This window comes from Micropterus dolomieu, linkage group LG12 (genome assembly GCF_021292245.1).
Source record: "Micropterus dolomieu isolate WLL.071019.BEF.003 ecotype Adirondacks linkage group LG12, ASM2129224v1, whole genome shotgun sequence".
Lineage (NCBI taxonomy): Eukaryota > Metazoa > Chordata > Actinopteri > Centrarchiformes > Centrarchidae > Micropterus > Micropterus dolomieu.
The window spans coordinates 2,455,702-2,471,171 of NC_060161.1; the positions used below are offsets into that span (position 1 = coordinate 2,455,702).

Below are 15,470 nucleotides of genomic sequence, written 5' to 3' on the forward strand. Positions count from 1 at the left end.
GCAGGAAAAGTGCCAACGTTTTCAATATACATCGCACAAACCTTGAATCTTTTTTTTTAACATCCTTGAGAGGATAAAAGATAATAAACCCATATGATGAAGAGTTGTCAGATAACTCAAAGAAGAAAAAGCTGATTGATTGATTTTAGATCTTTAATAAGTGGACAGTGTTTATATCACTGGTCGAAATCTAAAAAAAATTCCAATAGGTAGGTTGCAATGACATCGACTAAATCTTATAATGTCATAGGCACATTGCATTAAAATGTACAGAGCACATTCACGCTACACAGAGGACGAACCTCTTGAACTTCCCGCTCGCACCACCCTAAGGACAAACTTTTTCCCTACTAGTGGAAAGGCTCTAAGAAGAAGAAAACATAATTGGTATGTTGTTTGTTCACTGTAGTAAATGAGGTGTTCATTTTGTATTTGTTATCACTGGTTTGACTGGTATTGTAACACCTAATGAACATCGCAGCCTCAGTGGCTAGCAGGTTTTTTTTTTAACAGTCTTGCTTCACAGACTCTCAGTGAAGACTCACCACTGTGCAGTTGCTGGAGGCAGAGATACATTTCCTGTCCTCACACCACTGACAGCCCAGCGTGTTGGCGGTGCAGCTTGCACAGTCTGAGAATTTGAAACACTGCTCGTCTGTACTGTCTGGAAGAGAGCACAACACACACATTAACACATACAAACAGGAGTGAGCAGATCAGGTTATATTGTTGCTGCAGTCTGCGGTTTTGTGTAGTGGGATACGTCACAGATTGACGAGTGAAGCAGTACAGCAAGATTTTTAAGAAAAAAAATGCAAATTGATTGCATGGAGCATGTGTGTGAGCAGTCTCAGGCAAAAGAACATGTGGAATTTCTCCTGTGAGTAAAGACGTTATGTTAATATTGAACACTACATATCAGAAAAACATTTAACATGGCTACACTTACTTCTGTTCGCAGCTGTCATAGTGAAATCTTTTTGACATGTGAAATGTTTCATTCCTACACCTTCCTTTCAAAAAAGAGTTTAGTTCTTACTTCTTTCTGTGTTAGAAAAGATTTATTCATCGGCTGGGAATTCAGTTCTAATAAGAAGCACGCTGATCAATCAAAATTGGCTAACAAGTGTTTCAATGTCAATGTTGAGATGAGCAAAGGAGTAAAAAGTCAGAGTCAGTTTGCATCAGTCTGAAAAGCAGGAGGGGCACTGGAATGTCCATCTGGCTCTTTTTTCAAAATATCTGGAATTTGTCAGGAAACAGATTCATGTGGTGGCCATGTGCAAGCAAGTAATGCTTTAATGAAGTGTAAACTAACATCTAATTTCCATGTTTGGATGGGATAAAAATTATTCACATATGGAAAATACAGTAATGTCATGCAACACTGATCTGGGACATTTTAATCTGTCAGACTTCAATCGTGCTTGTGACAGATATTTAAAAGGCCATGCCTATGTTGTTTTGTTGTATTTGTTTTAGTTTTGAAAGCTCCTTAACTATCATCTTTTTTTTTTTTCCATTTTTGGCAAGAATTTACCAACAATTTTCATACAATTTTAGATGTTTTAATATAATCACTGTTCCAGTCAGCCATTGGTTTCCGTTGATTTCCATAAAGCACAAAAATCAACTAGCAGGACTGTGCATATTTTTGTGTGGTAAGGCAATTCAACTCTTGCTTGCTTTCAGTAAATCCATGTGTACTGTTGTTGTATTTAAAACTAGCAGTTTTAACCATTAGCATTATTGCTTTTTATTTAAACCTGCAATGAGCTGCCTAAAGGAGAATACTACTGCAAAAGCTACAGCATCTACATCTGGCAGAGACAGATGAGGGGGAGGAGGAAAACTGACCCTAATTACTTTAAAATGAGGTAATTGCTGCAGCATTGACCTTCTGTTCCTATAATTATGGTATGCAAACAAACTTCAGAAGCCAAATACTTCAGAATAATTATTATTCTCATGAAAAATTGGTCTTTTGGGAGTAACACTTGAGTATGATTTTGCTGTACATTTCAGGAAAATTATGTTGACACGACATAAAATAAAATATTTAGGGAAAAAGTAAGAACAGAGACAGATAAAAGAATTCCACTGGGCAGACAGGACCTCAGTGTAACGTACCAAGTCGTGCTGGGCAAAAAGGAGCAGGAAAAATGTGATCAGGTGGTTTTGGCTCCCAGGGGACACATCTACTTTTGATCCAGTGGCAGCGAAGGCCTGGCCCAGCAGCAGCACACAAAGTTGGGTTAGAAAATGCCTTGCAGGACGGAGGGGTGTAGGCCAGCACATCGTTCAGAAGGAGGCCTGAAAAACCTCCGAAGATGTACATGGAGCTGAAGAAGATACAGAGAGAATGATACAGAAATAAAAGGGCAGCAGAAACATACAGCTGTGGAAGGAGGTAAAAGTTCTAGCAAGATAGTGCTAGTCTTAAATAAACAAGAAATGCCTACAGAGATGAAGACAGGGTAATAAAACAGGAGAACCTTTTAAAAATAAAGCTGAACTTTGGTTGGGGGGGAGCAAGTGGCTCGAAGCTGGCCTTCAAAAGTTCAAAGCTGACATTTTACTGCTCAAAGCTGACTTTTCAGTGGGTAAATGATGTTAAAGGGTCATACCGTTATGTCTGAGTCCAGCAATAAGTCACTCTGCATCAAGATGTCATTGTTTTTGAACCAATTATGGGGTGTCTTTTGTATTATCGCTTATAAAACATTCTGCACACCGATGATGTTTAAGAAAAAAATATCTGTTATCAGACTATATTGCAGAAGCTCTGAAAATCTATACGTGATATCAGGTTATCTACATTTGGGCAGTTTTTCATGACTTTAAGAAAAGCATTAATCATCAAAAGAACTTTGGCTGAGGAATGCAGGGTGCAGTTTCCTTTATTGTGTTTTATTAAAACTGTCTTCTGCAGTTTTTTTCTTTTGAAGGTGACAGTGTGATTGGCTTGTAGGCTGACTATAGAGCAATTGAAAAAACCACAGCACAAGTATGGAAGAATTAGACTGATCAACTTTTCTGTGTGAATGAAGCAAGTGAAATACAGCGATACAGATTTAAAAAAAAGTAAAGTTATAAATAGAGCTCTTGATGGAATAAACAGTGCATATATGCGTGTATATTCTATTTATACATAGAAAGTGTAAAGAAAGTTACTGAGAGAGTGAAGCAGGAGAAACATCTACACATAGACAAGAGGTGGAGTGGGAGAGACACAAGCTTCTAAACAGAGAGCTTCAGAAAAACCAGCAAAGGGAGAAGTGTAAACTGAAACTAAATATAACAGTGAGATAGAGAGATCAATCCATAAACAATCTACATAACAAACCATAACCTGCGAAAGGGAAAAGCAGAGAAGAGTTCTCAGCGCTTCCAAAACTTAGAGGACACTGCATGAAGACATCAAGGAAATGTAAAAATATGCCAAGGAATAATTCCTTGTGAATTGAGTAGTTGTGTTTTATCCAGATTTGAGCACAAGTTTCCTTGAACAAGGCAACAAATCTGTGGTAAATTCAGAGACTATAGATATTCTATAGAGGGGATATTTAAAAAAGTATTTCCCAGATAGAGTGTAGCAGTGATGAATTAGACTCAACTAGTATGGAAGGATGGCACTTACCCGTTGCTAACCACGGCAGAATGTCCAAAGCGGTTGACGTCCCGGTGCAGCCCTGGTCTGGGGAGGGCAGTCCACTCATCACAAGCTGAAGAGAAGAATACACACATTCACAAATATCTAAATACAATATTTTCGCTTTGTGTATTTGTGAGAAATGTGTCTGAAATGAAAAACCGCTGAAAAGGTCAAGTCAATGATATTATGATCCATCTTTAAAAAATGTTTAGGCTACTGTGGTTTAACTGACATGTACAGTATTTTAAACGCTGATTAAAGTCTTGATTTCTACAACTGTATATTTACATTATATTTTAAAGGCCAATCAGAAGCAAGCATTTTATGTGGCTATTAAGCAACTCTAATACATCAGTCATTCAGGCATTTATGAACCAGTTAGGTATGAAAAAAAATTAAAGATGGCAGAATCGTCATAACAACTTTCAGCAGTTAAATTTACTATTGTATTTCTTCTTAATATAATTTCCTTTTGGATTGGAGATGGAGTTTATTAGTAATTAAAAAGTACAGATGGTAAACATCAGGACCATAATGTTGAGTATAAGAATAGTAATATAAATAATCAGTGAATGTGCACAACAGGTTATAATTGATCATGTCAAGGCCAGTCAAGTTCTTTCACACCAAACCAGGAAAATCATTTATTTATGGACCTGGCGTTGTGCAAAGGGGCATAATCATGTTGAAACAGGAAAGGACCTTCCCCAAACTGTTGCCACAAAGTAGACTATTGTCTAAAATATATCATTGTAGCATTCAGCTTTTCTTTAATTAGAAACACAGGCCCTAGCCTAAACCACGAAAAACAGCAGCAGACAAAAAACACACATGTACTGTTTGATATTATATTCCATTTTATTGTTGGAAGCAATTCAGAATAAAGAGACGAGACACACCATCCCACCAGTACCTTAGTTATTGCTTGTGAGAAGAAAGAACAGAGGTGGGTGACCCTCAGTTCACCCCCCCCCCACACCCCCTTATTTCATCACAAGGAATAAGAACTCATTATCCTAACCTATTCACATCAAATTATGGTGATATGGAGAAGATAGGGAAGATAATACGGGAGATGACTTCATTAAACACTTCATACCACCAAATATCATCATAAAGTACCTTTCTCTCTCGTTATCATTGGAGCTCTCAGCTCCGTGTATTTTACTATTTGGATTTTACAACTCTCTGATGTTTTAATGACCCCTACGTGCTCCCATTATATTAATATGGAAATGACTGTGTGTCTGTGGTGTGTTAGTGTAAATGTGCCATTTAGCCAGATGAGCCATCCCTGATTGGAAACGGAGTCGGTAAAGTTGGGGCCCCAAGGACACCAGGCTTCTAACGACCTCGTTAAGAGATGTGCTAATTGCGGGTGCTTGTTTAAGGGCGAGGGACACAGCAGCTTACTGTGAAAGGAGGGGAGGGCGTGGCGATCTGATCACAAGCAGGGGTTAAAGATCAGTCAGTGTGCCGCTGATATGATCAAGCATAACTGAAGCCTGGTAATACTGCAGCTGGTGGGAACAGGGACATTTGTTCCCTCAGAACAGCTTTTCAGGCTGTAAATTCACCATGATTGGTAGACCATAAACTATACCTGTCTTAACTACGAGCTTGAAGATTAAATATTGGAGATAATTCTCCATATTCTCCTGAGAATTGTTAAAGACATACCTGTAGCACACACCAGACATCAGTCATTTTTATGAGTGTGACGGTTTGGGTGATTTGGGTGTCTTTCATGCTGGAGTCTTAGTTCACGCCCTGTGACTGTCTGAAAATTAACTTTAGAAGCCATGCATGTTTATTATTAAAAACAATGTCATAGCCCATACTTTTGCCATTGTTAGGGTTGTGCAGACTAAGCCAATATCAACATCTGACTGGTCATGGGGTGGAATAAATGGCATCTAATTTCCAATAAAATATTACATTATAATATTTATGTTCTCATTTTCACTGCATCCTAACAGACAAGTGAAACAATGTCACAAACACAGAGTTATAAATGTATAACTAAAAGCATTTAATTGCCTGGAAAGGGAGTGCTGCCTGAGATACAACTCAGGGAACAAAATTAGCTAAACTAAAAGTGATAATATTTCTCTGAAGATATTTTTTGTTGACAGATGTAATAATTTAAACAGGCTTCAAAAGTTGTTGTCCGGGTGGAAACAGTAGAGAGAGTTGTTGCAGGTCTTACAGTCTGTACAGTGCCAGAAATAGGTTGCCAAAAGGACTAAGTTGTGAACATTTGTCATAAATCGGAAAAATACTGGAAATCGGGAGAATTGTGACCCTGGGAGGAAACCAGGAGAGCAAAATGAAAAACAGGCATATCCCAGGAAAACAGTGAGGGCTGGCAAGTATTCTTGTAGCCGCTATATCAAGTTGGCCCCTCTCCAGGGGCTACAGGTGTGCACTGCTGTGTGACAACTAAAATCAATCGGAAGCATGTGGTGCATGTGGTGCTAAAAGTTTAAATATTTTTCACCTCTGGTACTTGGCACTTTCAGAGCTAATATAAGCTTTAGTACTGCTGGGAAGTCACACAACTGTCATTTTCTTCGAAACAGTCCCAGTTATCTTAACTGTGGAGGTGAGGCAGCTGACTGACTATCCTCTATATAGATCTTTGTTTAGTGTATTTTGATTTGTTTTCAAAGTATTTATTTTCATAATATATCATAATATTAATTAATCTAATTTTTTACTTTGACTCATGAGGTATTTTAATCTATATGCAGGTAATATTAAGGACACCAAGTCATGCTAAGTATTTTTAGTGTGAGGGTGTTTTAAATGGTCTGCATTCTCACTTCAACAATTTTATTCCTGTGGGTTTGGATGATTTAAAACTCTATTTAGACAATCGTCTAAAATAATAACTGAGGGTATAACAAATCTTTGGTGGCTAGTCAAACTTTTCTGACGAGGTTGGGGTTGAGGTGAGGGAATTTGGATTTGGATTCATTACTACATTCCCGAGCCCAGTATCCCTAGGAAATACATTCATATTGCTTAATATATTGCTTAATAGTTGCATCTTGTCACATTCAACTCACACACGACAGTTAATGTTTGCTATTCCTAAATTGTAACCACGATTTAACCTTTATCAAAGTACTTCAGACGCATACTCCTCACTATTTATGAACCATAAGCACAATATTTACTTATCCTGAACTGTTTTCATAAGCAGATTTATAGAAGTAAAACATTTTGAAAAGATTGAATATTACAAAATGTTGTCATTGGACATAATGAAAGGCTAACATTCTGTTTGGCAAAGGGTTACATGCCCTATAAGTTGGTTAGTTAACTGGAGGATGACAATCACCCTTCTGTAAAGGGAAGTGAAAATGTGTTTAGTTGACAGATCCAGCATAAAGATTAAAAGGAGGTCTGATTAGAACTTGGCATTGGCACTTTCTGTGACTTGATGTAAGTATTTCTGTTTGTTAAATGTAACTGTGGAGTTTTGATTCCTGGATGTGAATCAAGAGCCTTGTTGCAATAGGGATGTTTCAAATGCCCAAAACACCCGACCTCCAACTTTCACCTGCAACTAAAAGCTTCTACATCATAAAAATAAACAAAAAACAAAGATTACAGCTTCAGTGACTTTTGTTCTCATCTTCTGGCTGTACTGGCACACCTTAACCAACCGCTCTGAGATTGACACTGCCAAACTGTCCACCAAAGAACTGCAGGCTCAACAGATCCTTATCAGCCACGACACACACACACACACACACACAAGCAGGCACACGAACACACACATCAACACAGATTTTAATTTCCTCTCAGGATATGAGAAAATCTGTTTTAATAATGCATGGTGGGACAGAGAGAGAAATCACAAGTCCAGATCGAAGCAGGCAGGCGGGCCGGGTTGATTGACAGTTTGATCTGATCTGCACTAATGGAGGACTTGATGAAGAAGGGCGGGGGGGAGGAAGAGGAGGAGGATTGAACTGCAGCCACTGTCGGCTCCTCCAATATATCACAGCTCCCAACATCTTCCAAACAAACTCCCAGCCTGCCCTGGGCTCTCAGTCGGCTGTGCCGTGTGTGTGTCTGTCAGGTGTGTGTGTGTGTGTGTGTGTGTGTTTGTGTGCAGCAGACAGTGTGTGGGTGTGTGCCTGTGGTGTGTCAAGTTGGAGAAGACCGCGTTTTTAATCAGAGTTCATTTTCCCCCCAAATCTAATTAGAAGTGTGAGGGTGGCAGGGTTGAGGGGAGGATGGGAGAAGGTGGGGAGGGTGAGCTGGAGGGGGAGAAGGAGAATTAAATCCAAATGAAAAGTGCCTTCCGTGTCGACCTGAATCTAATGTGTGGCAGCAGAAGAGCAGGAGAAGCTAATAACGGCGTGTCGCCCCTCCAAGGTTAGCGCGGCAAAACAAAAACAAATTAGCGCTTGAGACCCCTCCACTCACAGCGAGCGCTGAGGCAGCGGGGAACGGAGGAGCAAATGAAGACGAAACAAGAGATGGTGAGCAGTGACTTCCACAGGTGGAACAATTCATTATCTCCCGGAAAGATGAGAGAGAGGAGAGGGTGAAGTATGAGAAAATAGAAAAGGTGGACAAAACCCCATTCTACAAGTAAGAGTTTGTGTAATCTTGAAAAATGGGAAGTAATGCTTTATTTTAATTTCCTACGAATTTCCTAAAAGAAAATACAAATCATTTCCTACAAATACATTATTTCCTGGTAAGGGCTAGGGGAAATGTATACAGCTAGTACTCGTGGTAAGTAGTTGCAGATTCAATCAATTGAACATCTACTTGGTTGCCAGATGGATCTCTGTCAATTAAAGAATATCATAGTTATTAAGATTTTTTTGTTCTTTCCCGCCTGGACATTAACTGCTGCTCATAAACTTTAACTATGAGATTATTTCTCCAAAAATAAAAAAAACTGAACCAGGTGAACAATTTCTCAAAAGTACCAAATTACATAACCTTTTCCAGGAAATGTTAACAATTATTAAGTTCACATTCACAAAATACTCCAGGAAAGTGGTTGGAAATTAAATTATCTGAAGATAAAGCATTTCCAAATTTGCAAGTAATCTGCTCATACATGACTTCATAAGTTTTCTTAAAACTATTAAAAGTCTACAAAACACTACCTATTCAATTTATAAAAGATCATGTATATTTTAATGCAGCTCAAAGAGTCAGTAAAACAAAATACACAAATACAAAATGAAAAAATATATCTACATTGTTGTTTTTGTCTTGCGAATAAAGATTGCTTATTTCAATAATCAGACCAAAGCCATCTAATGTCCTAGGACATTTTTGGGATGTTTGTGAGCCATATAATCCAGTTTTCATCCTTGCTTCTTCTATCTGGAACATATGCTGAATATATTAAAAATTTATGAAAATGACACCTTAACAGAAAATTGATACTCAAATGAAAACTGTGTCGGACAAACCTTCATATTAGATAAGAAAAATTAAATTGTATTAGGTAACTACTTTCTTAAATGGCCCAAACAAAGCAAACAAAAAGCAATGGGAAAATGGTACAAGTTGACAAATGTAATAAAAGCTTAGCAGGCTTAGCTAAAGTTAGCAGAGGATAAGGAAAAAGCAGCTACGGAGGAAGCATAGCAAAATGAAACGAGAAAACAGGGAAAAGTGGTGGCTGGTGGACATTTCTTATATTGGCACAGGTTTAAACGGTTTCTTCAGCTCATCATAAGCCTCGGTGTGTTAAACAGTCACCACACTGGCCTAAGTATGAGTTTAATTCCATATAATCCCTCTGTGGGTTGCAGGAGAATGTTCAGCAGCACCACTGTAAGAATAGAAATTAGTCATTTCTGAACTGAACCACTGACACACTGCAGACCGCTCTGGTTATGATAATACTCCTGAACTGAAAAAAAAAAAAGACTGACTGTGAATGGTGAATGTAGAAGTGGCCATGGAGACTTGTGTGATATCATAGAGATCACATGTTCAGTATATTATGATTCTGAATTTAACTTGTGGTCTGCACTCACTTGTGTTTGTGAATCTTGAGAATTGCTTTCTTTTACTGTCCTGTAATACTGTCTATCTTTAATAGACAGTATTACACAGTTCTATTGGCAACCGGCAGCGGTTGTAAATGAGGCAGCCGGTAGTTCCTTCAAACTTTTCATCAGTTTCTTTTCCAGCTTTATTGCTGAAACACGTGTTAACTATGACAGAACTACAGTCATTGGAAAAGGAAGCCGGGGTTTTTCAATTAAAGAGCAGCGTGATCAACCGGACCAGGCACCATAGCGTTGCACTGATCGCTCAGAGGAGAGGAAAAAGAGTCGGGATCAGTGGAACAGCGTGGACACAGTTAAGATGGACACTGTTTGACTTTTTTTATGCGAAGATGAAACCATATTATCTTCTTGTAGCACAGCATAAGGTTCTGGGTGCATGTGTGTGTATGTATTTAGCCTTTGTATATAAATAACTGGGCTATTGTTTTATATTTTAATTTATTTTGACTGTTCCCATATTTTAACACACATTTAATTATCTCTTAAGTTCTGTGTGTGTAGCATGAAAGGGACAAAAAAAAATAAAACATTCTTTTCGTAATACAACCTTGTGCTGTAACAAATAAACAATCTTGTATTCTTTGATTTGTAAAACTCATAAATACAATAAAATGTAGGGGTCTCTTTCAACAAGCCTGGACTATGTTTCATGACTGTGCAACAATTAATTCTTGTTTCCATCTTAAACACCAAAATTCTGTTTTAGTTTAGACTGTATGTCTCCATGTGGACCCAAATCAACCTATGGTCATCTTGTGTGGCCACCAAACCTTCTAATAATATACCGCCAGTCCGCCAGTAGGTAGGTCTGGTTAAGTTTAGGCAACTAAAATTACTTGTTTAAGGTTTTCTAAAGATCATCACCATGAAACCAACAATGGCTGTTGATATAAGACATAAGATTTAAGGCTGCAGACTGTGGTCTCCATGACAAAAATCAAGATTTTGTACTGTTTGCAGCATGATTAAAAAAAATATCACAGCACATTTTTTCCCCCACCTTTACTATGAAAGAAGTTGGTTCATTTAAGTGGATTAGACAAGCAAAGTAATAACCCAGTAATAACCCGGGGAAACTCGGAGTGGCTCTAAGTTTAATAAACATGATTTATATAGGGAAATTAAAAAAGTTTGCTGATCGTGCTGAATCATTTATTTTTTTCAATCAAATTCAACTGGGCTCCTTTTTATATTTGCTGCTCCCCCAATATTGTTAATGAAGTCTGATAACCACTGCTCTAGAGGGAGACAGCGACAATTGGCATGAAGGGCGTCACACCAAAAAAACAAATTCTAAAAAAATGCTACAGATGCCTTCAGCTGTTTGCGCCTCACACAGGACGACTGCCTTGCACGTAGCAGCAGTTCCTCAAAGGTCACATGAAACCCTTTTCATACCACACAGCGTATAATTGACAGCATCTGTCGTTTCCTCAAGCCATGGGCTCTTGTCCATTGATGAGCAACAAAGTTAGCAGCGGGAGTTTTGTGCCTAAACCTAACCAAATGCATTTCTTTGTTAGATGAGAAGATCGATACAACTCTCATGTCTGTGCAGTAAAAAAGTGCTTTGTGCTATGCTAAGCTAACTACAGTCAGTCAGTTAGCTTAGCATATCACAAAGCTTAAAGTTTAAAAACTTTAAACATTTTACGGAGGGACAAATGACATTGCCCTGATGATTGGGGCCTCAGATTGGAATATACTTGTGTCATTCTGGAGTGCAGGTACAAAAAATGTATTTTGTACTTTAACTGTGTAAAAATGGGCAGGCAGCTGAATATGAAACAGTTTGTCAAAAGATTCATTTTTAGATATACGAGTATCAGAATTGTAAAACTCATTTTTCCAAACATGCAGGAACACCATTCATTGCCCTTTCCAGTTCAGACTTGGTTTTGAGCTAACCATCTTTAACCCACACATCCCTCATCTTCCTTTCTCCTACCACCGTTCTCCTTCCCCCCCCTTTCAACCAACACTACCATCCTTCCCTCCTGTGTCTCCGTGGTGAGAAAGAGAGGTGGCTAGTGGACAATAAAGTTGTGCAGATTTGCAGATACGAGCTGTAATGAATAAATTATGATATTTATAAAGACAGGGGTGTGTTTGTTAGGAGTTAAGGGACATGTAAATTCACACATTTATTGCAAGTGTTGATGGGGCGAAAAGAAGCACAGCATTCAACACTACGTTGTTTACACTCTGTAAACAAATGCTTTATAGTTTATTACCTTTGATTTTATTCACAAGCTTATTATCTGCTTCATCCTGGCATACTTTTATTGTCTTAAGGTAATTCTCTTCCACCATTGTCAGTGCTGCTTTTCTATCCCTAAATCCCTTCTTCATTTACTCTTTATTTCACTCCCGTTCTGTCTATATCTCTCTCCCCTTCCTCAGTGCTCTTCTCTCTTATTACTTGAGCAGGATTACGAAAAACGTACTGACCAGATTTTCATGAAACTTGGCGGAACTGTATACATGGCGTTTTGGATTTTCTGACAAAGTACATAATAAATGCTAGTGTTGTAGTCAAGACCGCCCAAACCGAGACCAAGTCAAGACCAAGACCATTGTTTATTGAGAACAAGACAACACCAAGACTTTCAGGGGCAGAGACCAAGTCGAGACCAAAACCGAGGGAGGGCGAGACCGAGTCAAGACCAAGACCAGTTCCCCACATTACATGACACACAATAAAATGTGGAATGAGATCATAGGTACTTCACAAATTGATCTAAAAAGATCCGCATTCCCATTAAAACACCCACATTCAAACAGTATGAGCTGAAATTAACGTAAGCATCTTTATTCAACACTCCTTTTCCACGCTGACCATCGCGGGGAGGGGTCGTTAGCGGTAACAGCACATTTTTAATTAGGGTTATTGGTTGCATTTGAGGCGACGTTTTACACCCAATCATAGTTAGGGTGTTAACAAATAAATCAGACAATGCAAAAGCAATTTACTGATATTCCCAAAGTTATGGTCTTGACTGGTCTTGAAATAAAATCCCAAGTCCTCAATATCCGAGACCGAGTACAAATGTCAAAAAGTGGTCTTAAGACCTCCAACACTAATAAATGCACAGCTGAGATGATGACATTCAGCTAGACACAACCATAATGTTCATCTAATAGTTTTAGAAATATATCCAGACACCATGTGTATAGCGGTTGCGCTCGCATATTTACATATCATAGAAGACTAGTGGCCTTGGCGAAGGTCTGCACTCTCTGACTGCCCTTCTTTTTTCATCTCTTTCCTCACATTCACTGCTTTATCTCACTAATATCCTCCCTGGTATTTTCCCTTTGTTGTGTCATTTACAGCAGAGAGCAGGACAGGAATTTCAGAAGGGCCATGACAGCCATGGCCCTACTTTGGCCTTACGCCCCTCAAAAAAATGACATGCCCTGCGGTCACAGTGGCCTTGATGCCCCCGCTCATTCAGCCCAGCTGATTTTGCTGTTTTCTCCTCAGCCTCTTTCCTGTCAGCATGGTTTTTAGACACCAGTGTCTTGTTGATATTCTGAATTCCTACTGGGCAACATCAAGTGAAACACTGTGCACATACGCAGTGGTAGGTTCAATTTAGAGCCTGGTGTAAACTGCTGGAAAACCGGGCTATTTATGATGATTGCTTGACACACCAGCCAATCAGGAGACTTTATCAAACTCATCCTGACGTGCCAATGCCACAAAGCTGTGACTGAGTGAACCTCTGAGAAAAGAAGGTTGACTAAGCTGAGGTAAGAAAGCTCTATGGGCAGCTTGAGCAACCCATTATACAAAAACAAGAGCAGGAGAGATGCGTCAGCCATCAGCCCACTTTGATTATGCACCAGCCCACATCTTCCTCCTCAAGATCCACAGTACTAGTTGAACTGTCAAGGTTCTGCAGCTGAAGCCATAAGACAGAAGACAATAGGGATAAGATAAGCAGCGTTTGGGTTTTGGCTGGCTGGCTAGCTCAGCTGTCTTTAGTTGATATACTCGTCAATGTCACTTTTCGTGAATGGACCAATCACAGCCTAGATGGGGTGCGACATTAAAAAAAAGTCTGATGTGCTAGAGAAAACTTTCAAGTTAGTAACAAAGCATTAACAAAAGTGTAAGTGTAATTCATACTTTCCGTGGATTTAAAATCTAGTCACACTGGCCCAGAATCTAGTCCTAAAATGTTTTTGTTGATGGCCTTGCTGCTCTGGCATTTGGCGTTTGTGCCCTCAAAAAATTGAAAACATTCAAGGCCAAGTGACCTTGCCCCTAAAATAATGAAATTCCACGCCTGGGAGAGACTGACAAGAAATCTGATAGAAAGGAAGGTACGGCAGATGAATTTGGATCAACAGTGGGTTATATGCAATACATACAGTAAGTTACTTATATTTATTTAAATTAATTTTTGATACAGACTTATAACTCAAGGTGGAGATTCTTCTTTCTGTAGTTTTTAGCCACATCTAAAAGTCTAATTCAGCAGATGGAGTTTTTTCACTTAACATAAAATTGCCAGTATTTTGGTCATGACTGTGCGCCCAGGAAAAAGCTAGTTTGTGGAACTTGAGTTAAGATGTCAAACTCGTGATTATCAATTGTATTATTAATTGTGGAAAATATTGTGCATACACTATAAACTAATACTACTCATACTTTAATAATACTAGTGACTGATAAGAACAATAGTTTATTATGAGGAGAAACTGAATTGTGACAGAAAAGGTCAAAGTTTCAAATTCAAGGACAAACTGTGAAAGTATTGATGGGAGAAGCAAATACTGTTTGCTCTTTCATCAACCAACTGCTCTTGAGGCACCCTTGAGCAAGACCCTCATTAAGCTGCACAGTAGCAAACTGCAGAGGGCTGTGCAAACCATCTGGGTGCTTGGTTGACAGAAATGATGGAAAACTGTGGAACTGTCCATCACAAGAGCCTAAAGTGACATAATGCTGGTTTTGTCCGAGTCGGAGGTCTTCACAGGAACAAAATCTTGGACCCAATCCAAAACAGACCCTTAGGACACCTACCCAAACGTAATTTCCAAAAAGTAGACCCAATCATAAAGGACAGTCAGACTCTTTCCAAAAGAGAATTTAAAATAATTAGAACACAAAAGACCACAACAGAGACCACAAAAACACATTTTTCTCCTGTGATTATTATGACACGCCACATGATCAGAGTGGATAGAGTGTCCACTTGGATCCCCTAGGGTATTAATACAGATCAGAGACCCGTGGCAGATACATCAAGAACCAGAATCAGGAGTTATAATTTGGATCCAGCAAAACTCAGGTCCCAGATCACGGCTCGATTATTAGGAACTGACAGGACAGTGAAGTGTGACTAAAAGACTGAAATGTACGTATTCAACAGTAAAAGCTGTAAGCAGGGAATATTTGACATTTCTGCATGATAAATGAAAATCAAAATGATGATTTCTGTGTCATTCAACGAATGACTTAATCAACTAATTAAGCATTAAAGCACACCCTTTCTAACCATTAGCATCTCTGCCTCCTCAACATCCAGGTAGAGGATATAATTAATTTTGCAACTTCACCACACTGTTACAAGGACATGGCAGCAGCTTTGCCCCGCTGAGCCACCAGCATGCTTCTGCTACCTCCTTGTCCTCTCGTAAAAAACATAAAAAAACAAATCAGCCATCCTTTTAAATTTTGTCACTCTCCACCATAAAACACCTTTTTCTATGCATATACATCTATCTTTCATTTCCCCCCC

The 15,470-nt window shown here is 38.8% G+C and overlaps 1 protein-coding gene across 9 annotated transcripts in view; it reads right to left on the reverse strand.

Annotated features, from left to right (window-relative positions):
* atrnl1a (attractin-like 1a) overlaps positions 1-15,470 on the reverse strand; it is a 233,381-nt gene that overhangs the window by 158,427 nt on the left and 59,484 nt on the right. For 8 of the 9 annotated variants that reach the window (XM_046065149.1, XM_046065150.1, XM_046065156.1 and 5 more), the window contains 3 exons: positions 3,641-3,725; positions 2,131-2,342; positions 546-664 (listed from right to left, as the gene is read on the reverse strand). In XM_046065149.1, the coding sequence (XP_045921105.1) occupies positions 546-664; positions 2,131-2,342; positions 3,641-3,725 (416 nt within the window). Of the gene's footprint in view, positions 1-545; positions 665-2,130; positions 2,343-3,640; positions 3,726-9,354; positions 9,474-15,470 lie in introns of those variants that run through there. The other variant, XM_046065158.1, reaches the window with a different exon arrangement.